This window comes from Ambystoma mexicanum, chromosome 5q (assembly GCF_040938575.1).
Source record: "Ambystoma mexicanum isolate Mex_15411 chromosome 5q, UKY_AmexF1_1, whole genome shotgun sequence".
Taxonomy (NCBI): Eukaryota; Metazoa; Chordata; class Amphibia; order Caudata; family Ambystomatidae; genus Ambystoma; species Ambystoma mexicanum.
This window is the reverse complement of record NC_090933.1, coordinates 117127983-117154779: the sequence shown is the minus strand read 5'-3', so window position 1 is coordinate 117154779 and position 26797 is coordinate 117127983. Positions and strand designations below refer to the sequence as shown.

Here is a 26797-nt window from a genome sequence, read left to right as displayed (position 1 = left end):
GATGGCCAACCCTGCTGCAGTCTCTACCCCTCCTGTTGCCTCCCATTCTCTTGGCAATGCCCTTGCCTCTCACTTTATCTAAAAAACCCAGGACATCCTGTCCACCCTCTCCACCTCTCCCCTCTCCGTCTGTGCTTGCTGACCCTCCTTCAGCCACCCCTCGTCCTTTCCTCTTTTCTCCCCTGATGAGGTCGCCAATCTATGAAAGCCTCATCAATACTGGTTCATCCCTGTTCCTCTAAAACCATCAAGGGCCACATTGACACCCTCGCTCTGGCCCTTGCTGATTTTTGCAACCACTCCTTTGCCTCATGATCCTTCCCCTCCCATCTTAAGCACTCCCTTGTGCATCCTCTTCTCAAGAAACCCACATCTGATCCTTCTTGTCCAGCTAACTATCGCCCGATTTCCATTACTCCCTTTCTGGGCAAACTCCTGGAAAAGTTGGCATCTCTCAGCTTAACCTTCATTCCAATTCTGTTTGCTGTCTCCATGACCACCAGTCTGGCTTCAGAGCTGCCAGAAGCACGAAAACTGCAGTCCTGAACTTCCGTGAAGATCTGCTCTCCAACCTTGACTCTAACATTCCCTCTGTCCTCATCCTCCTCAATCTCTCTCCTGCCTTTGACACAGTCAACCATACCATCCTGCTCAACCGTCTATGATAAACTGGGTATCAATGATAAGGCTCTGTCCTGCCTGACCTCTTTCCTCTCTGATCGACCCTTTCAGGTCCAACTTGGGTCCTTCCTATCATCCTCTCTACCTGTGGTGTTCCCCAGGGGTCTAACCTCTCGCCTGGGCTTTTCAACCAATACCTGGCAACTCTCGTCCACTGCATTGCCGTTTTCTGTTCACATTTCCAGTGCTATGCTGACGACACTCAACTCATTTTCAGGCTGCCCTCGGCCACCTCCTCTCCCTCTCTCATCTCTGATTGCCTAACTGCCATTCAAGATTGGTGTGTTGCCAATGATCTTTGTCTGAATACCAGCAAGACAGATATCCTCCTCATCGGCACACCTTCACCATCCTTTCCCCTCACTCCCTGGCCGGCCTCCCTTGTCCCTCCTCCTATCCCCACCTGTGAGGCTAAGAACCTTGGGGTCATCTTTGACTCCACACTTTCCTTCTCCTCCCACATCTCTGATGTCTCTAAAATGTCAAACTTCCTACTGCACCTCCTCAGAGGTACTCTGCCTTTCCTCTCCTTCCCCCAGAAGCTCATGGTCTCCCAAGCTCTGGTTCTCTCTAGGTTGGACTATTGTAACCTAACTCTACCTGCCTCTACTCTCTGCCCTCTGCAACCAGAGGCGTAGCCAGGATTGTCTAGCAAATGGGGCCTGATGCTAATGTAGTTGGGCCCACTGCACTGACAAAAATATCTATAAATTCCCACACAACGCTGCTGAGTGGGCATTTACAGATTTTGGGTGGGCCTTGCCCCTCAGGCCCTACCCTGCCTACGCCTCTGTCTGCAACTAATCCAGAACAGGACTGCAAGACTTGTCCTTGGCCTCAAGCCCTGGCATCGTATCTCTCCAGCTCTGAAATCTCTCCATTGGCTCCCAGTGGATGCAAGGATTAAATTCAAAACCCTCTGCATTGTCCACAAGGCTTTCTGGGGCCTTGGTCCAAAATACCTTCAGCTATCCCTCTGCAAATCCCTCCCCTCTCGAGCTCTTCGCTCCTCTACCTCTAACTCCTTCAGGGACAGTCATTTTTCAAAGAAACAAGCTGGGGATAGATCTCTGTCTTCGGCTGGGGCCTCCCTCTGGGACAGCCTACCTGCCACTCTAAACCTTGAGGAGAACCATCTCTGGTTCCGGAAGCACCTCAAGACCTTCCTCTTTGCTTCTGCATTCAATCCCCCTCTCCCCTGCCGATCTGTTCTCTCTTGGCCGTGTGCACCTGGCCACCCTCTGTCCTCTGGGCCCAGGTACCTGCTCACCCTGCCGGTTACCAGACATTTGGTCGAAAAAAATTGGTCGACTGGACAAATGGTCAAACCAATTTGGTCGAAAACCAAGTGGTCGAATTTTTTTTTATTTTTATTTTCACCCCTTTTTTTGGGGGGGGGCCCTCCCCCCAGCCCCCTTTTTTTCTAAAAAAAAACCTTTTTTTCCCTAAACGAAAACCAAAAAAAATACATATATAAATAAAATAAAAAATTCGACCATTTGCTTTTCGACCAAATTACGTCGACCATTTGTCTTTCGACCAATTTACAGTCGACCGCTTGTCTGGACAGCCACCCTGCCACCCTCCTGCACTGCCTCCAGGCCACCTCTTGCACTGGGGTCTGTATCTGTACCCATACAGTCCCCCCACCCCTATTTTCTTCCTGCACTTATCAGACCTACCCTGTCTGCTGCCTTAAACCCAGCACTTGCCAATTGCTGGCTGCACTACCACTGTTTGTTACCTTTATTATTTATTTATTTTTATTTACCTGTTTCTCCTTTGCTTCGCACTCTCCACTTCTCCCCCCCTCCATGCACTTTTCCCCTCCCCCTCTCCCATGAACTTGCACTTTCTCAATGTCACTGGGCCTAGTAAGATCGTTCTTCTGTTCTCCCCTGTTCCCCTTTTTTGCCGCGCCCTGAAACACTTGTGTACGAGCGCGATATAAATAAAACATCAATATCAATTGAAAGATGGCCCTCAATCGGGCATTCCGACGCCCTGTAATGGTGGTCAGTTTGCCCGCATCTCTCGCAGGGTGCTCGCTTTCCGATCCCTGCATATCAGACGACAGTCATGACCGACGCCTCCCTAAAGGGTTAGGGGCGTACACAGGACATTCTCACACTGGAAGGCTCTGGCTACTGGAAGAGAAGGAGTTGCACATCAATGCCCTGGTAATACGGGCAGTCTTCTGGGCCCTCAAGTCTTTTCAGCTTCAGCTCCAGGGGGAAGGGGGTGCAGGTCTTCACGGACAACACCACCATCATGTTCTACATCAGGAACCAAAGGGGCACTCAATCCCCAGCGCACTCCAAGGAAGCTTGGGGCTTGTGACACTGGGCCATCGGACAGGGGATGTTCCTCGTCTCTCTCTCTCTAGCTAGCAGGCATCAAGAACACCATTGCAGACTCCTTCAGCAGGGAATGCACTCCTGCCACGAGTGGGAACTTTGCCAGGATCAGGTGGGCAGCCTCTTCGTCAAATGGGGCAGACCCCAGATCGATCCTTTTTCTGCAGCAGCAAACTCCAAATGGCTGAAGTTTGCTAGCAGATTCCACCAGCCAAGGAGCTTGGGGGATGGGTTTTCTTTCCTGTGGGAAGGTTTGTTTCTGTACTCTTTCCCCCTGTTTCTCTTCTGCTACATGCAGAGGAGTAGCCAGGATTGTCTACCTAGTGGGGCCTGAAGCTATTGTAGTTGGGCCCACCGCAGTGACATTAACATCTGTAAATGCCCACACAGTGCTGCTGATTGGGCATTTACCAATTTTGGGTGGGCCTTGCCCGCTTAGGCCCTACCCTGTCTATGCCTCTGGCTATGTTTCATGAACACAGTAAGACACTGTCGATGCAAGATGATACTCATCGCCCCGGTGTGGCCAGGTGTCCAAACCTACTCACCCAGAACGACATTACGCCAAGAATCGAACAACAAAGAAGCATTACGGAAATATGGAATATGCCTCCAATAACAGGCCATTTTCCATGCGGCCATTGCATCTGCTGCAACTCGACGAAAAGAAGCACAGAAGTTGATTTGGGTCTATGCTCGCCTTGGAAACAAACCAAACACACAAACTGCAACACAAGCATGGTTATTTATGCCTTCTGGTGCCCATGCAAGAAATTCTACATTGGGAAGACCGATAGGAAGGTGAAATTGAGGATTGGGGAGCATAAGAGTTGTTTAAGGAACAGAACTGCTAATGCCCCATTACTTGACCATTGGATTAAACTTGGGCATGGAACCGAGGACGTACAATGGACAGTTTTATACAAACTGACACCCAGTCCCGATACCAACAGAGACAAATGTCGGCTTTTTCGTAAAGAACAGCAAATCATCTTTCGAAGGGATTGTGTCCTCCGACGTATTCCTTATCTTAGATAGAAATCCTTCAGCTTTGCTGGCCTCGGAAAATTTTTTCGCCAGAGGGCGCTGCGCGTCGATGATCGCCGAGTCGATGACCCTCGACGGCCTCCGTGCCGACGTCGACGTCATCCTGCCTATAAAGGCCGCGCGCAGCGTCCGTTGCTCAGTTCCGTTTTTCCGCGCTTCGTTGTGCCTCGGAACACCGTTGCTCAGTTCTCGTCAAGATAACGTATATAATAACTACTATTTACCTCGATATCGATGGCATCCTCCTCCGACCCGACGACCCCTCGGTCCGGTTTCAAAAAGTGCCGAGACTGCGGGAAGAAAATGTCGTTGACGGACCCTCACAGGGTCTGTTTGTGGTGTCTGGGAATCACGCACCAGAGTTCGGAGTGTGAGGAATGCCTTTCCATGACGGCGAAAGCCTTGAAGGAGCGTAGGGGGAAGCTCGAGAGAGGTAGGTCAACTTTAACTTCCTCGAAAGCTTCTTCGGTAGAGTCGAGACGTTCGTCTCCTCACCATAAAAAACACTCTCGATCTAGATCACGAAGTGGCTCCCACCACTCGTCGACATCGAGACACTCGAAGAAGAGACGTAGGAGATCCCCTTCGTCATCTTCGTCGAGTTCTCCTGAGAGAGTTCATTGCCCCACAAAACGCAGCTCGCAAGCTGAGTGGGAGGAATTCAGGAAAAAGATGCTAAGCGTCTTCGAGAAAGCGGCCTCGTCCCCCTCGAAGACAGCTGAGGGTGATACCCCGGGTAAAAAACCCAAAAAATCTAAACGCCGCGAGTCGCAGTACCCGGCGGAAAAGTCAACCCGAAAGCGCCTCGAGCCATCGGGAGATAAAGCATCATCGACGCCATCGTCGAAAACTCCTTCGAAACAGAGGTCGGCGCCATCGACGCCGTTGTCGAAGGATTCATCGGCGCATCAGTCGATCGAGTCGACGCCGACGTCGACGCCGATATCGACGCCGGTGAAGGAAAGAACCACGGCTACTCCACAGCCAACGGTTAGACAAAAGACCTCCGACTCGACGCCGAGAACGTCGACGTCGTTCTCGAGCAGGACTCCGATCCTTTCGAGTTCTTCGAGGCCTAGTACACATTTCTCGACGCTTTTCACGGCGCCTTCGAGTACTTTCACGTCGGTGTCGACGACATCGACGTTTTCAAGGCCTGTGATGATGGCTCCTTCTGCATTGGAAATGGGGTTTATACCATTCCAAAAACCAATGTATCCCCCTTTAACCTCGATTTTTGAGGAAAGGGAGGATTCAGACCAAGATATTGATTTACAGAGGACCACATCACCAGAGCCAGAGACTTTCGCCTCTGAGGAAGGAAGATTAAAAAATCTTCAGGATGCACTTCAGGAAGCTAGTGGCTTGGACACTTCTCCTGAAGCAGAATTTATCAAACCAGACCCAGGAGAACATGCGGAGACTCCATATAGAGCTCTGATGTCTAGAATCATAGAATTTATGGGTTGGTCTGCACCTTCTCCTGCCTTTCAGCAGGATGACCTCACGGACATACTGGACAAGGGCCCACAGGAGGATCCTGTGGTTCCATTTCACTCTGCTCTACAGAGAAGGATTTTGACAAACTGGGAAACGCCAGAAATTATCCCGGCAGTAAATAAAAAACTGTCAACAAAATACAGGGTGGCTAGTTCTGACCCTGAATATTTGTCAAAACACCCTACTCCTGAGAGCTTGGTTGTACAGGCTGCAACCTCATCAGGCAGCACATCTGCATACCCCACTGCTCCGCAGGATAGGGATGACAAAAAGTATGATGCCATGGCTAAGAAGGTTTTTTCTGCCTGTAGCATGGCGTTAAAGTCTATTAACGCGACCTGTACGCTCGCTAGGTTCAGCCACACCCTTTGGGAGTGCGCTTCATCAGCGGCTGACTGCCTCCAAGAAGGAGAGGAAAGGGACGCATTTTTAAACATCATCAGGGATGGTAAAGATGCGATGTGCGAGACCCTACAAACTGGCCTAGATTCTGCTGACAGTATCAGCAGGGCCATGGCGGCAAGTACCACAATCCGCAGGCATGCGTGGTTGAGGAAGTCTGGTTTTGCCTCTGACGTGCAGACCAGGCTTTTGAATATGCCCTTTGACGGTTCTACCCTCTTTGGAAAGAAGGCGGATGACAGTTTGGAGAAACTGCAAACGTCCAAGGCAGCAGCCAAGTCATTGGGAGCTGCTATCCGTCAGAATACCTTTCGTCCTTCGGGATCATCGTGGAGAGGACGGTCCTTTCGTTACTATTCCTCATATGGAAGGGGCAGGGGACGACCGGCTCAAAGAGGCCAAGGAAGATTTACCCGTGGTGGACGGGGTAGGGGAAAGAAAGCCGCACCCGCAGGAGCAGGAGCCACTTTACCTTCGGCAACTGCATCAGCCGCTTCAAAACCACTCTGAGGTCTCCCCTCACAGAACACCAGTAGGGGGCAGGTTAACTCACCATCTGACGGAATGGCAGGCTATTACGTCAGATGCTTGGGCTCTGGAGACAGTGGCCCAAGGTTACTGCCTGCCCTTCCTACATATCCCTCAGAGTCATCCACCGGGGAACAACCCTTTGAAGCTTCCAGATCCGCTCCTCTTGCAGGAGGTTTTAGACCTGCTAGAGAAAGGTGCCATAGAACTGGTACCTGTAGCGGAAAGGAACAAGGGTTGGTACTCCCCCTACTTCATAATACCGAAGAAGGACGGAGGACTGAGACCCATCTTAGACTTACGGGAATTGAACAAATTCCTCCGAAAGGACAAGTTCAAGATGGTGACTCTCTCTCAGATCCTTCAGGCCCTCCAGCTTCAGGACTGGTTGGTATCTCTAGACCTCCAGGACGCTTATTTCCATGTGCCGATCCATCCCAGGCACAGGAGATACCTGAGGTTCGCAATTGGCAGCTCTCATTATCAATTTCGAGTTCTGCCATTTGGGCTAACCTCCGCCCCGAGGGTCTTTACCAAGCTAATGTCGGTTGTGGCTGCAAGTCTAAGGAGGGAAGGGATTCATGTCTACCCTTACCTAGACGATTGGTTGATCAGAGCTGTATCTTCGGAACAGGCTCAGAGACAACTAGATTATGTTTGCCACTTCCTTCACAAGCTGGGCTTCTCCCTCAATTTAAAGAAGTCACAGATGATACCATCACAGAGACTCCAATTCATTGGAGCAGTCCTGGACACTTCCCTGGGAAAAGCCTTGCCACCAGAGGTGAGGGCTCGAGATATTCTGCAGATGGTCATCAGATTTCAGAATGCCCAATATCTCCCAGCCTACGACTTTCTGAGGTTGCTAGGCCTCATGGCATCCTGCATATTCCTCGTGCCGGAGGCTCGCCTGAGAATGAGATCCCTCCAGTGGGCACTGAGAACTCAGTGGTCACAGTTCTCAGGAAGGATGACAGATCTCCTTCGGATCCCGGTCAAAGTAGCCCGAGACCTTCAGTGGTGGGCCTGTCGGGAGAACATCCTGAAAGGAGAAATGTTTTGGCAACCATGGCCGGAGATAACAGTAGTCACGGATGCCTCACTCACGGGGTGGGGAGCTCACGCCAACGACTTGACCATCAGCGGTCGTTGGTCTCCATCGGAGTCCAGACTACATATCAACCTGTTGGAGCTGAGAGCCATCAGACTAGCGCTGAAGGCTTTTCTGCCGTCTGTACGGGGAAGAAACGTCCTAATAATGACGGACAATACAGTGGCCATGCACTACCTCAACAAAAGAGGAGGCGTAGGCTCACTACCACTGTGCAGAGAGGCGATGCAGCTCTGGTTTTGGGCAATTCAGGAAGGAATCTCTCTATCGGCAATTCACCTAGCCGGAGAGAAGAACTTGACAGCGGACGCTCTGAGCAGGCAGAGCACAGTCTCTCACGAGTGGGAGATAGCTCAGGAAGTCCTTCAAGAGATCTTCGCCCTTTGGGGAACCCCTCAAGTGGATCTGTTCGCCACCAGTATCAACAGGAAGTGCGACAGATTTTGCTCAAGGGAATTTCCCCCGAGAGGAGCTCTAGGAGATGCGTTCGTAGTGGACTGGGAGTTCCCACTTCTGTACGCGTTCCCTCCGGTCCCTGTCATTCCTCAAATGATCAGGAGGTTGAGAAGGTTTCGGAAGACCATGATCCTAATTGCCCCGGATTGGGCCAGGAGAACGTGGTACCCGGACCTTCTAGACATGTCCATCTGCCCTCCAATTCGACTGCCATACAGAGAGGATCTTCTCTCGCAGAAGGAAGGTCAGGTTCTCCATCCAGCCATCAAGACCCTCAACCTTCACGCTTGGTGTCTGAAAGGTTGAGGTACAAGGATTGGGACCTTCCGGATGATGTTATGGAGGTGTTGCTTTCGGCCAGAAGGCCGGCAACTAAAACTCTATACCGCTGCCGTTGGAACAAATTTTGCAGCTGGTGCAGAGAAAAGAATATTGAACCCTTTTCTTGTGGTACACCTATGGTGTTGTCATTCTTACTTTACCTGGCTAATTCAGGCCTACAGGTTGGCACAATTAAGGGCTATCTCGCAGCGCTATCAATCTTTAAGCGCACTGCAGAGGAGCCTTCATACTTCAAAATTCCATTGGTAATACAATACCTAAAAGGATTAACTAATGTTTATCCCCCGAAACCTTTTCAAGTTCCCTTATGGGATTTAAACCTAATTTTAAACTTCCTAAAGGGTGCCCCTTTTGAACCACTACACTCTTGTTCATTGAAGCTTCTCACCCTCAAAACTGTTTTGCTAATAGCATTGACATCTGCTAGAAGGGTTAGCGAGTTGCAAGCCTTATCGTGTAAACCTCCACATACAATCTTTTACAAGGACAAAGTTGTTCTTCAGGTGAAGCCTAACTTCCTCCCGAAGGTAGTCTCGGAGTTTCACATCACTCAGAAGATTATATTACCTTCTTTCTACCCTCCTCCTCATCCGGGGAAGGAGGAAGAGAGACTGCACAGGCTGGACCCTAAGCGAGCCTTGAGCTTCTATATCAGCAGATTGGCTAAGATCAGACAAGCAGACCAACTCTTTGTAGGTTATGCAGGACATAAGTTGGGCCTTCCAATAACAAAACAAACCATCTCCAGATGGATTATTTTAGCCATTCTGGAGTGCTACAAATTGGCAGGAAAGGAGCCTCCTCAAAATCTAAGGGCTCATTCTACCAGGGGTATCGCAACATCCTCAGCCCTTCAAAGAGGGGTGCCAATTCGAGATATATGTGCGGCTGCCACATGGTCGTCCGCACATACATTTACCAAATTCTATAGCCTGGATTCCTCCTCTAGTCAAGAAACTAGATTCGGCAAGGCTGTGTTACACTCTGTCCATTCTGGAAGGGTAACATAACTTTTATTACTCCCGCCTCCAGTCACAATACCACTGCTATGGGAGTCTATCTAAGATAAGGAATACGTCGGAGGACACAATCCCTTCGAAGAACTAGTTACTCTTACCTTGTAACGTTCTTTCGATGGGATGTTCCTCCGACGTATTCCTTATCGACCCTCCCATCCATCCCCGCAGTATGACTTCCTGTGGGTTTGCAGCCTATGCTCCTTCAAGGTGATTAGTCTAATCCAAAAACATTACTGGGGACTACAAAACGGAACTGAGCAACGGACGCTGCGCGCGGCCTTTATAGGCAGGATGACGTCGACGTCGGCACGGAGGCCGTCGAGGGTCATCGACTCGGCGATCATCGACGCGCAGCGCCCTCTGGCGAAAAAATTTTCCGAGGCCAGCAAAGCTGAAGGATTTCTATCTAAGATAAGGAATACGTCGGAGGAACATCCCATCGAAAGAACGTTACAAGGTAAGAGTAACTAGTTCTTCTAACCAAGAGTGCAATCTCAGGGCTCAATGAGAAAATTGATTGGCTTAATATCTGAATATAGAACCAATTCAACTCGATCTGGGTACACTGCATAACACCATATGGACTAGTCCTCATACATCTATTATTATCTTACATAGAACAGTGAACACCCCCAGTTCATTGACAATGGGAGTTACACAGTTAAACACACGTGCTTTTTGTCCTTATGGAGGCGTGCATTGTGTAAAGGGCCTATATGATATCAGTCATCACCTTTGTACATTTAAAATCCTGACCCACTTTGGGCGGTTTTGCTGCTTACCTGCGCTAGCACTTTAACTAGGACCTAGCCATTCTGTCCCATATGGTTCGAATTTGTTTTCCTTCCTTTCTGCATTTTTTGCAATGAGGTAATTGGCACGTAAGGGTTAACTTATGAACACCGCACCGGAAGATTACGAAGGGCGGCACATGACCGACAATTGCAAGCACTGGTTGCACACGTCCGTATACCTAACTTAGGACCACGTGGTAGTATGGGCTCCAATAGGAACCCACGAATGCAAGAGCCGATCGTATTACATCCACTTACAAAAACGTAGTATCACGTGTCAGAACGGTTGGGTTCCAATTGGAGCCCATTGTGACGTCTTTCCATACATAAAGAAACGTCGGGAGCACATGACGCATACATTCTGGGCCACGCCCACGTTGAGTCCAGAAGACGGCGCCGTACGGAACGAGGACAGAACTCTCCGAGGTAATAACTAGACGCCTGCAACCACACGAACGCTCGTAGTCAATTGCTGCTTCCTTCCACCTGCCAATTATACTACTGAGAGGGCTTTAGTCAGCTTGCCTCCTCACTTCCATCCCCCCTCTCTCCCTCTCTTTGTTGCCAGTTTCCAACACGCGACAGACTAAGCAGTCGTGATTGCTTCCCGAGTAGCAAGATGAGGTGCAGCTTTACATAGATACGGCTCCCCGCCATCAAACAGACTTCCCACGGTGTACACCGACACCTTGAGTAGGACCTTGGGACGTATACCTTGAAGGTAAAATTTGTCTACCTTGATTAAAACATGGGCGGCTTTTCTTTCTCCGTTGCTGTGTCTGATGCGGGTACCATGTTACCCTTCTTTGTTTTCAACCATATACAGACAACACAGCAAATATTGAGGCAGATGACCCAGCCCCGCCCTTCAGCACCAAGTATTGATGTTTTCAACTCTCTGCGCATTCATCGCCTTTACAGCGTTTTTTGGTGGAATGTATGATGTCATCCTAGACCATCTAACAGATGGTAAGCCATTTTTTAGACATACCCGCGGCTAAGCTAACGGCGACTGTGAAATTGTGAGATTTTATCTCCTGGTTTTGCTAAAGGCTCGACTTGAGGAGTCTATTGTGATCAAGTTTTGTAAAACTGTGTAGTTTTCGGATCTTTGTGTGGTCCCTATGTTGGCTTTCAGTGTTTATTTAATTTACACTAATCTAATTGAGAAGCTAAATCGAGTTAGTTAGAAACTCGAAACTGGTAATTGAATACTAGTGAGTTTTGGCATGACATTTGGATATAAGTTCTGATGGTCTTTTCTTGTTTTCTTTCTTCCTTAGGTAACACGTGGACTGACAAAGTTCTCTTTTTTTGTGCCTGTATCTGTAACAGAAATTATTCGTAGCAAATTAATTTCACGCTACTACTTGTATTTCTTTGTGGATAGTATTGAATTTTAAAGCACCCATTTGTTGGGTTGGCTTCTTTTCATCTATCTTAGCTCACAGCGCTTTAGGCGCCACACAGTGTGTAAATAGTTGACATAGACCTGACGGCTCCCTGATGAATTTCCCTTTACTTTGTTTATACCCCTCTTTTTTTTGTTTGTTGGAAAGCAACATGTTGGATGATTGTGTGTTGAGAAGGGTGGGTATGTAACATTTTGAATGAGAGAATGAAACGTTGTTTGAAAAAACCTTGTTTGTTTGGTTAAAACAGCTGCGTATTTGCACAAGACACTTTATCTGCAAATACCTCAGACCTTGGAGGGCAGTTACTTTGACCAGCCCCCTACACCCAAAAGACTCACTGTCTGTTCCATGTTTTGCACTGATGTTTTTTTATTGTTGAAGCTGAAGAACAGGAGAGGCAAAGTTGAGTGGAAGTAAACCACACTGCTCCTTTCTCCAGAATTATTCTATGTCAGTACAATATTTATAGTGTACTGTTTTGTTCTTCTTTGTGTGTTTTTTTTATATGATCGACTTTTGTACATTAATAAAAATCATATATTTTTCTAGTCTGTTGACACTGCCTGTTAATTTAATGCAATAGGGGCAGACTATCATCCAATTACATTGTTGGTCCAGAGGTTACCTGTGTGAAATGGAATCAAGGTGCCTGTTTTACCCTAATGTTGTTTACTAAAGGTTGTTGACCTTTTGAGGGTTGGTTGAATACGGGCTTTCTCCCCCTTCTACTTCCTTTTTGTATTATTGGTGTCCAAACCTACTCAGCCTGTCAGCGTCGCCTCCAGTCAAGTTGCTGGTACTTCCAGATCTGCTCACCACAGAGGGAGGCGCAATCATTCATCACGACCCAGGATCTCTGAACCTGAAGGCATGGCTCCTGTAGCCTTAGTTTGGAGGTGATAAGCTGCTAGCGGACTGCAGGGAGGTCCTCGCCAAAGACAGGGCATCTTCCACTCTAAAGTGCTACTGCCATAAGTTGAAGCATTTTTTTGTGTGGTGCCGGTCGCAGAAGATTACCCCTCTGAGGGTCACGGCCCCACAGATTCTTCCATACTTGCTTTCCTTGGCAAAAGCTGAGCTGGCTCACGCATCCATCAAGGTAAAATGCGAGGATCTTCCCGGGGATCAGGTGTAGCGAGAGATGGCCGCCCAATCTTTCCTGCTGCTAGGCCAGATCGGATGCAATCACCTCTTGGTAATAGGTAACCAACCTATTGGTATAGATCTGTACTACACACGTTGGTAAAGTGACTGAGCAGCCAGACTTATCTCAAGGGGGGTAAATGTGAGCTGTAGAGATGTAACACTGATATTCACAATTACAAGTAGTCAAATAACGCTTATACTCAGGACAGCCAAGTCATTTTGAACAATGTCTATGGAGCTGAGGCATGCACCATATTTTATGAGAGTTGCACTATTGGGCCACAAGCTGTTAGGCTTGTGAATGGCAGGGTTGCAAGCAACTCTGCAAAAAAACAGCTACTGCAAGTCTCCAGTGAGAACAAACAAGCTACAGACCAAAGAGGTAAGTACCCCTTAGTCAAGACAGTACCTTAGGTTGGAAGAAGAGGATCCAGCTGGCTTCTGTTCTGGTTGAGGCCCAGGAACCCAGGATCTGCTAGACTGCAGTCGTGGGGACAAGAGGGAGGACGTCTGGAGGACTCCTGCACTGCAGTTTAATGGTCGTCGGCGGCTACGGGCTCTTTCCAATTCAGCGGCACTTTGCGGTTTCAGCTACTGATCAATAGCACCACCACAGTTCTTGGACACTTGATGGGCTCCCCTTGCTTCTGGGGTCCAGCACTCTGTTGAGGTGGCTCAGGCTTGGGTCGTCATGCTTTGGGAGGGGTCCTCAGGATCTTCCTGGAACTCTGGTCCGGCTTAAAGACGATGCACTCGATTCTGGTTTTCCTGACCCCTGGCACTCGGTTCCAGCAGCAGCAAAGAAGTACAGCCAGCAGGGAGAAGTTTTCCAGCAGAGTTAGTCTTGGGGCAGTTGGTCCCACCAACCCAAGGGAAGAAGTTGTCAGTTCCGGTCTTCTCTAGTCAATATGAAATTGGAGCGTCAGCACTGCAGCACAGCTTCACCAGGCAGTTCAGTGGTACAGGAGAGTGCAGCAAGTTTCTCTTCCAGCTTCCTTCATCGGATGTTTCGTACAGTGGTCGACTCTGCCTTCTGTTCAAGAGACCTGACCATTTATGCAGGTTTCTCCCATTTGTGCACAGCCTAGCTGTCACTCGCACATCAGGGTGGCTGTCCTTCAAGAACAGCCAGCCAGCCAATCATTAATGGGTGCATTCAGGTAACCAAGGAGACTAAGGACAGGAAGTTTCAGACACCTCCCTCACTTCCTGCCCTGCTAGACACACTGGAGCCAGAGGTGAGTTTCAGAACTGAATCCCACAAAAGGCAAAACAAACAAAAGGGTTAAACCTGGTTTGCCGCGCAGAGTAACACCCAAGAAAGACCTCACAAGCAAGAAATGGCGTAAAAAGAAGACTGGGCCATTTTAACAAAATGGGCACCCATGGGTGCATTACTGCAACTGAGGGTTCAGCATGCAGTAAAAACACACAATGGTAGGAAAATTAAAATCACTGCCACCAGTCATTAAAAGTTGTGAGGGTAACATAAAAATGTTACCTGAGTAAGTAGGCAAAGGGGCGATTAAGTAGCCCCCAGTACTTCCACATAAGATGGGGTGTACTGGATCTATCTAGGAACAACAGGTAAGTAAAGTCAATTTCACTTTATTACTCTTGGGAACAGTAGTTTAACCAAGAGAAGGTATTTAAACCTCAGGAGAAATCCAAATGACTTCTCTGCGACACTGAAGGTGCTGTGTGTCACAATACAAAAGGTAGAAGCCTACGGAGTTTGTTAGACTCCACAACCAAAGAGAAACGGAGTCCAAATCAGATCAAAAATACATGAGAGGGTGAGAAAAAGGTCTCACTCTCTCCAGGATAAAAATGAAAAGTCCTAAAGTCCAGCAAAAGAGCTGAGGGTCTCTAAGGTTGAAATGAATTAGCACAGAAATGAGAATTCTCCCTAACACATGCCAGTAAAGGAGTCTACCCCGGCATAGGAACTCAACGTGGTCCTGACAACTCATGGGGGCACCTTTTGAACCTATGCTTCACACCCCACTCAAATTTCTCTCGTGGAAGACAGCATTCCTTGTGGCCATCACCTCAGCTAGACGAGTGGGTGAGATCCAGGCCCTATCCTGCAAGCAGCCGTATCTCACTTTACATGAATCAAGGGTGGTACTGCGTACGCACCCCACTTTCATGCCGAAGGTTCTTTCGTAATTCCACCTTGGTGTTGCCTGCTTTCTTCCTGAATCCTTCGTCGCTGGCAAAGAGAACCTTGCATTCGCTGGATGTTGCTCGTGCCTTGAAGTTCTACGTGGCACACACAAAGAGTTTTCAGAAGACTTATCAATTGTTTGTGAACTTTGGACCTGTGAATCACGTGAAGGCCTTGTCCAAGGGTTCCATCTCAAGATGGCTCTCCAGCTGCATTATGGACTGTCTTCGGCTGGCGAACTGCCTTTTGCCGGGCTGTCAGAGAGCCCACTCCACCAGAGTGATCGCTGCAATGACGGCGTTCCTTTTTGGTGTAGCCTTGCTTGACATCTGCATGGCTGGAGGTCCACACACACCTTCACAAAGTTCTAATGTCAACAGGGATTCCAGGGAGGAGTCCAGAGTCGGCCGGGAAGTGCTACGCAACTTGTGCGCTTGAGGTCAATCTGTTCCAGGGGTAAGTGTAAATTACTTCTGTTGAGCCTTGCCATCTTTCGTGGTTTTGTAATGTTGTACTGCTGTGTATTTGTTATTCATGAGCATTGAATCCATGCCAGACCCGATGCTGGAGAATGTCTGTTATTTACCTGTAACTATTGTTCTCCAGCATGGGTCTGACATGGATCCACATGCAAACCCTCCCTCTGGCCACTCTGCTGCTCTTCATGGTCATACTGCCACTTTACATGCTTACCAAATCTGAAGATGGCTGCCTGAGGCGGGGCTTAGGGTGAGGACTGTCATTGGATGGGGGTAGTATGATCCAGAGGACAGTGATTGGTTTAGAGGAGAAATACAGCGTTTAAAGTGAAAGTGAAACTCTCCTTTCTTTTACTGAGGAATCCCAGCCTGACGATGGGGAATATTCATGAGCATGTGAATCCATGCTAGACCTCATGCTGGAGAACAATAGTTACAGGTAAGTACCTTAAACCATATGCTAAGCACTTTCCACTTTGTAGTTGTAGCAGGAGGTGAAAGTAAAAATTGTTGAAGCTGTGGGTATTTAAAAAGAAACCTTCTTCTTGGATTAGACTGTTTAAGTGATTGTGTTGTTGTTGCTGAGAGATTTCCAAGGCAGGAGAGCCCAGCCTTTTCCCAAACTTTAACAAGAATATCTTTGTTATTTAAATATTAAACCATATCTGTGTAAGGGTATGAATATATATGCGGTGCTCGCATAGTTTTCTATATCAAACCAGTAAGTTGCACAAAAGGTTCTGTACTCCTAGACATTTTTAAATCTTAAAGGATATAGAATTCGTATGCAAAACCATTTCAGACATCTTAGAGATGTTTGATTTGATCAGTTATGCATTCTTGACAATCGGCACTTATTTTCAGTAAATCAAAGTACAAAGTTAAAACCGTTGCAAATGGAACCTGTTTCTCAAGAGTGGCTCCCTCTACTTTGTAGAAGTGTTTTCAAGGAGTGTTTTGCACCCATTCAGAAGTCGACTTTTTGCTCATGGCGGTATAGCTTCAGTGGCAATTGACCACATGTTCTGGGCGGATGGACCTCTGATCAGTTTACCCCCAAAGTGGGCCCATCTCTTAAGAAGCGAGATCACGTTTGCCCGTAAAGCAAGTTTATTGTACAAAAGGCAGGAGGAGCTAGATGACGCCACAAAGTCAAACTAACCAGAGTCTCCTTGAACCACACAAGTTGACACATTTTTTACATTTTGCAAAAGTTAAAACACTTGCACATATTTTATTGTAAATCAACCCACCCACACACAATTGGTCAAACCTATACAAAGGAATGTAATCTCCTTTAATTCCCACGCTGTCATTAGACACATTTATTTAACTACCATCCCCTTTCAACATATCATTGCATCAGCTCGTATTTACACCAAACCCAGTTTTGCGATCTTTCCTTGGTAGGTAATGACGTTGTCCTATAGGTACACATTCACAAACAAACATAATTAATTACAAGTTCCAACTGGCCGTGGACCTCTAACCCTGAACGGGATGAACATGGTCTTTGCGAGGACACTTTAGCAAAATGTGGAAAGGGAAACACAAACAAGTTCCCTTTGAATTTGTGATAAATATCTTATCCGCCCACAATTGCTGGCATCCTTATTTCACACTCATTTATGCGACTACCAATTCAGCATGCATGGCCTCTGGGCACGTCCTGAAATCCATAAACCATTTGTTCTTTCTGCCCTTAAGCATCCCTTGCATCGGGTTTATTACTTTTTCCCAAACAAACTCTACCAGATGGCTAGACTTCCCTGGACAATGAATAACAGGCTCTTATGTACTTAAAAAGATTGCATCTTCTCTCCAGAATAGTACCAAGTCGTAAAAACCAGAGCCTGGCTGTATCTGACCATCTGATGTTATTGCAGCTGCCCGCTGCCTTTCCTCACCCTTCAACCTTGCTACCCAGTCACACAGAATCTCACCCCCAGGCTTCTGGACCTGCACAATCCCTATCTATGTGAGGACTTACAGCATACAGTTTTTAGTATTTACCATGTCCCCCAACACATGTCCCTAAATACCCCCATATATGTATTTAATTTTGTCTCGGGTGGATAGCTCAGGGGCAACACGCTGAACTTGGAAGCAAGACGATGCAGAGCAACACAATTTCGATCCCGGTCCGCGCTTAGAAACCACATTACACAACTTCATTGTATTTATGTTGTATCAGCAGATTTTACATTATGTGTGAATCTAAAATGTATCAACTTAAACACAAAGTAATACTAAAAGTAACACATATCCCTTCCTTATTAACTACACTAGATACATGCTACATTGCAACATCATGTCAACATCACCAACCCCCCTCCCCCATCACAGATATGGTACGCTCAACACAAACCGCTTTTTCTCATTGGGACCTTTATCAACCACCCCAACAGTTCCATGGTTGGAATGTATTTTTTTCAAAGTTGCTTTTGTTCATATTAAGCTATATTCAAGCATGTTTCAACAACATATAACTTTAACAATCAGGCTGTGCAACTGATTTGAAATGTTCAATTTACCAACAGCTTTAAATGTTGTTTTCACATAGAGAGTTGTGTATCCAGTGTAATTTGGATTTTTGTCTATTGCAGGTGCTGTTTACAAATCTTCCTGTGGTGCACGTCTATGCAATCAGCACCACAGCCCCGGTAGATCCCAAGAAGCAACTTAACAGCTTATACTCCTGCCCTGTGTATAAGAAGCCCAGGCGGACAGATCTCACATTCATCTTCACATTGTTCTTAAGAACAGTTCAGGTCCCGGATCACTGGACTCTGAGAGGTGTTGCTCTACTCTGTGACTCCAAGTAGGAAGAGGGACTGGAGGGAGAGGTCTCGGATGTGCAACCAGCTCTTCTGCACTTAATTTTTTCTGCAAAATGTATTTTATTGTATTTTAAACTTGAACACCTGTGTGCCAATGTACATATTGAATGAATAGATGCAACTTGAATGGATACCATGCATAGAACATGGCAAATGTTATGTATATGTCTTGTGACCTTTCTAAGATTTAATTTCATACCACCCTTAGATGTTGTCACAGAGATGCATACTCTTAAAAAATCCCTGGCTTTTGGATATTGGTTATTGTAATGGTTGAAGTTCATTGGCATGTTGAAGGCTGTTAATACATGCATAAGCTTTCTATATGGATGAATGTGTTTGTTAGATACTCCGAGTAATGTGTGTGGGCATTACAGTCCTCTTGCATAGTTTTGGCAAACAACTTGCATGCAGGATGTGAGGATCCATAGTGTTAAAATCTCAATCCATGCCCAACCGCAGTCTTTCAATGATATTGAAAATGTTCACAAAGGTTTTCATAACAGATAATAATTCCATAAGGAAATATTTTCAGCAGTGCATTATTTGTCTCCCCTCTACTTGAATGGAAATTCCCTATGGCATCTTTAAAGATCCAACAAGGCCCTGGAGTGGTCACAACAGCTTGTCATGGCTGGCATTAAAGTGTTTCTGAATATCACATTGTACTGGATGAAGTCTGTATTCTATCAATAAATTCAAACTAATGGCAGTGTAATGTGCAACAAATGCAATCATTTGCCATCAAATATGTATGACAGCCCCATCCGCAACTCCGTGGCAATTGTGATTAAGAGGTGTAAACTGTGGAAACACCATTTTGGCACTTTCATCCTACTTTCATGTATTTAAATGTAACTGGGTAAAACCCTGTGTGGGTGTAAATAGCTTGTATAAAATAATTGATCAATATGACAGGAAGTCTTCATAAGGCTTTCCAGTCTCTTTAGATACTTGACTTGTAGTCTGGCCATTTTTAAAAGCTAGGCTTAATGACCAGGCAATTTGAGAGTGTCGGCAGTAGAGCAAAATCGTCACTTCAACTCTCTCTTTTAGAAACTAATTGTAAGTTAACCCACCTTAACTAGCAAGAGCACTTAAGAAAGGGTTAGAAATTCAAAATAGCCCAAGGCAGAAATGTGCTCACCGTTACAAAAGGTGTTATATGAAACATGTCGAAACATATTTTATTTGGTTATCGTCTGAATCTTCCAGGATGTTTGTGAAAATAAATTTGTTTTGATCCTGTACATACATGTCTGTCAAAATTAATTTAAATAAAATGGTCTAAGAGTGCTCTGGTTTGGTTTTCCTGTCAGAATTCCTTCCTATCACAATATGCCTCAGGGCAAGGCTGCGCGCTACAAATAAAGAAATACAAATACAAATAAATACAAATACAAAAGCTTGCTAATCAAAATGTGCGCATTTTGTTGTTGTCGTTTATTTAGCTGCCATGACCACTCCATCAAGCACTTGTGAATTCTTAATTCAGGAACGTGTGCAATAAAAAAAAAAACAGAAGTCGAGGGAGGAGTGGCATAATGACCAGGATTGGTAAAAGTCCAAGGCTGAGGGTGAGCTTTAGTAGAGCCAACTGGTAAAAGTTGAGGGTTCCTGAGTCGAAATGCATTGGAATTAAATGTGCAGTAAAATTAGGGAATTCCATTTTGACTAAATAGCTCCATCATATGTCTTGCAAACATATTCATGGCACAATGAAGATTGCCCAGGCTTACATCGCAGGGTAGTCTTGATTCTATTAAAGACAAGGAGGCAAGCATTATGCTTTACTTCTTTATTACTGCTCTCACAGCTTTTTAACTTTATAACATTTTAAACGTTCTTTAAAACTTATCAACACATTTTTGTTTCCTCCAAGATCCTCTTAAGGCTAAAACACAAAAGGGGTAGCATAGTTTTAAACTGAAGGTAAAATGTCTCCATGAACTGCCAATCCACACAATCCTAGGGCCTTCAGTAGTCATGTGCTTTCCCATTTGCCCAATCAGGCTCTGGTATTGTCTATAAGACAAACCCCCTGCCAGCTCAACTCTTCTTTCTTTGGCGGAGAACACCACTTTAACTGAAAAACACCAACAGTCAACTTGAACCAACTGAAGAACTTGCACAATCCACTGTGCGAAACTCTGTTAATTGACGACGACACTCCGATCTGAATGACGCTCTTCCTCCCCATTTTCACTCAGGTCGCCTTCTGCTCCCCTCCTGGAAGAAACGGAGACGCTATCATAAGGGTGGGTCATGCGTATACATAACTCCTCAGTACAGTTTGCAATACGCCCTTTAAACATTCGGATGGGATGTAATGCTCACCTCCTTGTCTTTAATAGAATCAAGACTACCCTGAGCTGTAAGCCTGGGCAATCTTTATTCTATGTCGAGACAGGAGGCAAGCATTATGCTTGTTCAAGGCTGTCAATCATCCTATTAGCTATCTGAGACACAGGCTTAAAAAGTCTTAAATGTTGACTCATTAGACCAATCAGCTGATTTCATGATCTCTTGCAAAGGGACGCCTGCAGAAAATGCTCTAGAGGCCATTGCGCCCTTCACTGAATGCGTGCCAAATTGAGAGGTCAATACCTGCCCACTGCATTACTTCTCTAACCCTACTCACAATTGTGAAAAGGCTTCCTGCGTGCAATTAATAGCTGGGTGACCCCCTTGGCCTTACTTCTGCTGTGGCTACCTCATAGTCCTTAATACATTGCGCCACGCACAGTTTAGCATTATTTGGAAATTATGGGTATGATATAATCATTGAATCTGATTTATTTCTGTTTGCTACGTTAAAGACTACACCTACTGGGTAGAAAATATTTCTGTCTCCAGTGTTTTCAAGTCTTAGACTCTCCTACATGCTATAAGGCATAAAAGCCTGCCAGTTTTCCTGATAAGCTGGGATTGTGACAGGTCCCTATTGTCAGGCCAGGCTAAAAACAGTTGAAACACTGCTCATACAGAGTACTGAATATTTAGGCTCGGGGGGGGGTGGGGCTTGCCCATCTTCACCCCCTTCAGAAGGCGTAGGACTATTGGGTGCTCACCTATCGGCCTCCCTTCCACCTTATCGTGGCTCGCTGTGATACCTGACCTGTACACGCCTATCGTACTGTAGGCGCAACCTTCTTCGAACCTTTCAGCGTGTGCACTAAAGGGGCCGAAACGGGATTAACACAGAAACCTGCGCAGTAGACGGCCTAGCGCTTCCAGGCGGCACCATAGCTCCTGATTGTGGAAGGCGCCCAGGAGTCCCTAATACAGTCGGCAGCAAGCTGCAAAATTCCTGACAGCTGCCATCGTTGCCTGAAACTCTGCAAGCCATCAGGCGTAGGATGCTCTCCACTACTAGGGGGTGAAACTGACCGCTTAGGTCCTGTAGGATGTCCTTCCTGTGGGGAAGTACTCTCAGGAAATCTGTAGGAAGTTCCATCACTACTGGAAACCACATCGGAACTATCAGTACTAGCTCTGCTTGCTCTGCGCACTTTCACCAGCACTCTTGTCAGCATGACAAACGGAGGGAACGCGTAATGAACCGTCCATTTCCACTGCTGCAGGAATGCATCTGTTCCTGCTGCTTCTGGGTCTATCCTCCAACTGAAGAACCTGGGGGTCTGGGCATTGAGCCTTCAAGCGCATAGGTCAGTATGTATGGGCCCCCAGACCTGCTGAATCCATGCAAAGATGTCTGGGAGTAGCCTCCAGTCCCTGGAGTCTTCCCGATGTTGCGAGTTTCAGTCTGCCACTAAGTTCTGGGCTCCTGGTAAATATTCTGCTGACACTGATATTTGTTGCTGCAGACAATGATGCCAAAAATCCTTTGCTAATTCTGCCAACATCTTGGAAGATGTTCCTCCAAGTGTGTTTAGATATAGCGAACAGCCGAAAGATTGTCCATCTTGAGGAGGACGCAGCAGTTGGCTCTGTCTCTGGTAAAAGCTTGTACAGCAAAATACCCCGCCAGTAGTTCCAGACAGTTTATGTGGAGCCACAGCTCTTCCTCAGACCATTTACCTCCTGTTTCTAAACTTCTGCATCACGCTCCCCAGCCTGCTCTGCTTGCTTCTGAATCTATCACTAAGTCTGGGGTATCTCCAAAGATCGCCTTGCCGTTCCAGGCTTCCATATTTTGAAGCCACCAATCCAGCTCCGTCAGAGCTCCGTCAGAGCTTCCTGATCTAGGGTAATGAACAGGTGATAACCTAGTCCCCCTCTGAGGTGCCTGATCTTCAATCTCTAAAGAGCTCTGCAGTGCTTGGATTGGGGCCGCGAGAAGGCCCACTATCCAAGCTAGATTGCGAAGCGAAATATCTTTCTTCGCGATCACTGCTCTCAGTTCCTTCTTTATGGTTTTTATGAGGCCTTCTTGGTATATATAACGAACCCTAGGAACTCTATATCCTCCTGAGCGGGTCGAAGGTTTGACTTCTCTACGTTTATGACGAAGCTGAGGGAGGACACTAGGTTGCATACCCATGCGGCTTGATCTCGCAGGTGTGTGGTGCTTTACTCTAAGACGATTATCCTGATTCCTCTCTAGCGAATGGCTGCTGCTACTGGGCGCATAATCTTGCTGAAGGCCCATGGGGCGGATGCTATACCGAAGGGGAGACACGTGAACCTCCAGATCTCTGCGCCCCACCTGAAACTGAGGTATTTCCAGTGTTCTATCGCTATTGGGATAGTTAGATATGCATCTTTGAAATCTAATCGGACGAGCCAGTCTATCGTCCTGAGTAGGTCTCAAAGAAGGTGTATACCCTCCATCTTGAAGTGTCGGTAAATAACCCATTTGTTTAAACTCTTTAGGTTTATCACCGGTCTGACCTTCTCCCTCTGAGGACAAGGAACATGTTGCTGATAGAACGGGAAGTACAGGACGACCAATGTTTCATCGACTCTTTGTCTGCTAGACTGCGCAGTTCGCTGAAGCTCAGCGCCTGCTCGCTCTGAGGCATAAACATCATAGCCGGTTCTCACGCTTGTGAGGGTCTGCCTATAAATCTAGTCGCATACCTGTCACCGCTTGCAACACCCATGCGTCGCTGGATAATTCGCGTTATTCGTGCAAATACCAGATCGTCCTACCCCCTACTCTTAAGGTGGTGAGTACTACGGGAGCGTCAACCTCGAGTGCTTTGATGCCTGTAGGCTCCTCTCCCCCTCCTGCACCTGGGGAAATGGGCTCTAGCTGGAAAGCAGCTATCCTGTTGACGGTCCTCCCAGTATTGCGCCCCCTGGGCCCTTGGGGTCTTCTGTGTGTGCAAAAACGACCAGACGGCCGACCCCTCTGCCGCCCGGTCCCGGCAAAAACCTGACTGGGAAATATTCTCCGAATGGAGCTCAGTGCCTTCTCTAGTGCAGAGTATGTCCTGACGAATTGCGCCATTTCTTTGTCAAAAGTGTCCCCAAACAGTTGGCCTTTCGTGCCTTCTCCCACCTCGTATGAGGCCAGGTCGCTAAGCTTGCTGTCTATTTTCAACAGCACGCCTCGCCTTCTCTGAGATGACGGGGCGCAATTCCCATTTCCTGATAAATAGACCTCTTGTTGGGCCCAGTTTGCCAGGGCTCCAGGATCTACTGGCATGTTTGTATCCATGGCTCCCTCGGCCAGGTCCACAATTTTTGTGAGCGGGCCCGTGAGGTCCAAGAGCTTATCTTGGCATCCTCGCCACTCTCGGTCCACCCCTTTTCGAACATCCTTGGACAGTTTGGTGACAAAGGTCACCATTTTTGGATCAAGGTCCGGGGTGTCGGTCACTTTGCCCGGCAGCTCAGGTCTGGGGCACTCCGCCCTCATTTTGGACCGTACTTCTCTGTCGAAAGGTTTTCTCATATGATGCGTCATATACTGTGCCACTCTGGCCGATGGTTCCCAGTCAGTGGATCTAGGATGCCTTATCGCCTCCGGGTCGAACATGTCGGTTAGACCCTCCTCCTCTCCTACTGGAGGCTGCTCAGAGACTTCGGACGACAAAACTGGGGAGGAGTAGGAAGCCTCTCGAAAACCCAGAGTGTATCCGGCATCCTCTTCCTACCCTGTATTATACACCCCTGGGGCCTGGGGCAGGGGATCGAGAGCCTGGCGCTGTCACCCTCTTTAAAAAGGCCTCTTTAAGCCTGTTATGTATGTTCATGACGCTGAGTAGTGGGGTAAACCATTTTGCTGTTGCTCTTTGTTTGATGGGGTAAAAGGTTTTTCTTTGGCGATCTCGTCTTTTGTTGACATGATCCAGTTGTGAAGTGGTTTTATTTTTTTTGTCCAGGTCAGCTTTGTCCATAGTTATTCCTTGTGGTTTGCTGATTTCCAGTAGTTCAGTTAAGTTGCAGTTTTTGATAGTTCTCCTGTTTCTTTTCATGATGATCGTTGGCTTGTCCTGTTGCTTGATTTTGGTGTGGCTAGTGTGATTACGAAGGGAATGATGAGGTGGTCGCTCCAGAGGATCTGAATTGGTGGCACTGTGGTAATGAGTTTTTTGTTGGCGAATATTGCATCTAGTGTATGTACTGCCATGTGGGTTGCTCCTTTGACTAGTTGATGTAATTTCATTGTTGCTAATTGGCTGCCTAGAGATTTGTGTGTGGTTGTGGTTTCTTCATCAAACCAGATGTTGAAGTCACTGAGGATGATCAGGTGATTGTGCTCGATGGCTAGGTTGGTGATTGCTTATGGGAAGGCATCTACGAAGGTTGCATCGTAAGTTGGTGGTCTGTATACCAGTATGAATTTCAGGTTTGTTCTTGGGTTTGCTGATAGGCGAAGGATTAGAGATTCACAGTTATCAATGTTTAATGGGTCTTCCAGTTTAATTTCCAGGTGTTCCTTGTGGATTATTGCCAGTCCGCCACCCCTTTTGGTTTTCTGTTTGCTTGGAAGCACTTGAAGTTATCAGGCAGGCAGTTGTTGAGAGCGATCTTGTAGTTGTCAGCTAGCCATGTTTCAGTTACAAATAGGATGTTGATACCTCCATCACATAGGAGGTCGTAGATTTTGGTGGCATGTTAGGACATTGGCCTTGCATTGATTAGATTGCAGTGGATCTTTTTGGTGTGGTTCAGTTTATTTGTTTTTTCTTGTTTAAATTTGTGGGTGTTCAGTTAAGGTGCTTCTGTGTTGACGCCGGTTGGCTGAGGTTCTGTGGAAGCTGCTTCATCATTGAATCGGTTTGTTAAGATTGATAGTTGGGTTGTTGACTTCTACTGCTTCATCATCTCCTGTGGTTTGATATGGATATCGGTAGTGCCGTTCTGTTCTTGTGATATATTGTCATCCGCCGTCACGGCCATAGCCGTAATTGGCGGATGTTTCCGTGTTGGAGCTGGAGACACAGAGGTAGGGTGTTTTAGTCCCTTCTCTGTGTTCTTGCTACCAGCCCCAGTTACGTGACGCAGCGCCGCTGGAAGTATTTAAACTCCCCGCCTCCTGGTAGAAGCTGCGTTGCAACCCACTTTGGAAGCTTTCCTGTTTCCGGGTTTCCTCGCTCCGATCCTCTGCCGTCCACTTTCGGATCTGCCAGAGGGTTTTTCCTGTCCACCTGTGTTCCTGCTTCTTTCCTCGGAACGCTACTCCTCACTTCAATTTCCTACCGCTGCTCCGGGCGGTACTCCGGTGTGCTTTATTCCGTTTCTCTCTCTCTCTCTCTCTTCTGATTTCGGGAATCCTTCCCGTACTCTCTTTCTGCTGAGCTCCTCTGAGCTGTGCTTGCTGCATACCTTTTCCCCTCTTCCTGGAACCAGTGCCATATCCTCAAACTGCCACAAGGAGCCTCCGTCTCCCCTGACTCTGCTACTCCATGGTTTAGACTGTTGGACATCATCTACTCTGCTATCCGCCTCGCTCCATTGCTCTCATCAGCGATTATCCTGCCATCCGGATTAGAAGAGTCAACACTACTCTGCAGGGTTTTTTCCCTTTTGGGTTTTTCCCTGATTTCTGGCTTGGTTCCGGAAATGGAGTCACGGGACAGCTGTTTATCCAGCAGTCACTGTGGCTTCCCTCCGTGACAAGCACATTCATCATAAGAAGGGAAGAGACTACCTTGCACGACGACGCCTACAAGAGACCGACAACTCAGACAGCTCAGGTGAGGAGAGTGTGCTTGCGGGGAAGAAAGAGTTTGAATTGCACCACTCATCACATATATGGAGTAAGGGGATTGGTATCATCCCATTCTCTTCTTGGGTCCTCCCGTCTTTTTTTCTGTTGTTCGGAGGAATTCTTTGCCTGTCTGTAGATATCAATGTCGTTGGAGTATGGAGGTTCTGCGGTTGTTGCGAGGTATGGTGTAAGGTATACAGATTTTTCTCTTAGGATGTTTGTTCTGTTGATTTTATTATTTGGCGGGTTTGTTCTGTATTGAAGGCTGCTTCTAGTGGAGGCGGTTGAGTTTGTGTATCCGTATTAGTTGTTCCATGTTCCTGCTCTCTTTGTCGGTGTCCAATTCTGCATCGGGGCATTTTGGGTCCTTGGTGGTAGGAGTTGG

General features: G+C 47.0%; 1 protein-coding gene across 1 annotated transcript in view; it reads left to right on the top strand.

Annotated features, from left to right (window-relative positions):
• The window catches only part of LOC138497282 (dynein axonemal heavy chain 5-like), a 1499851-nt gene extending 1480263 nt beyond the window's left edge, over nt 1-19588 (top strand). Inside the window, exon 77 of the mRNA XM_069620634.1 lies at nt 18054-19588. Coding sequence (XP_069476735.1) covers nt 18054-18272 — 219 coding nt within the window. The 3' untranslated portion in view covers nt 18273-19588. The remainder of the gene's footprint in view (nt 1-18053) is intronic.
• Nucleotides 19589-26797: the final 7209 nt, after the last annotated feature.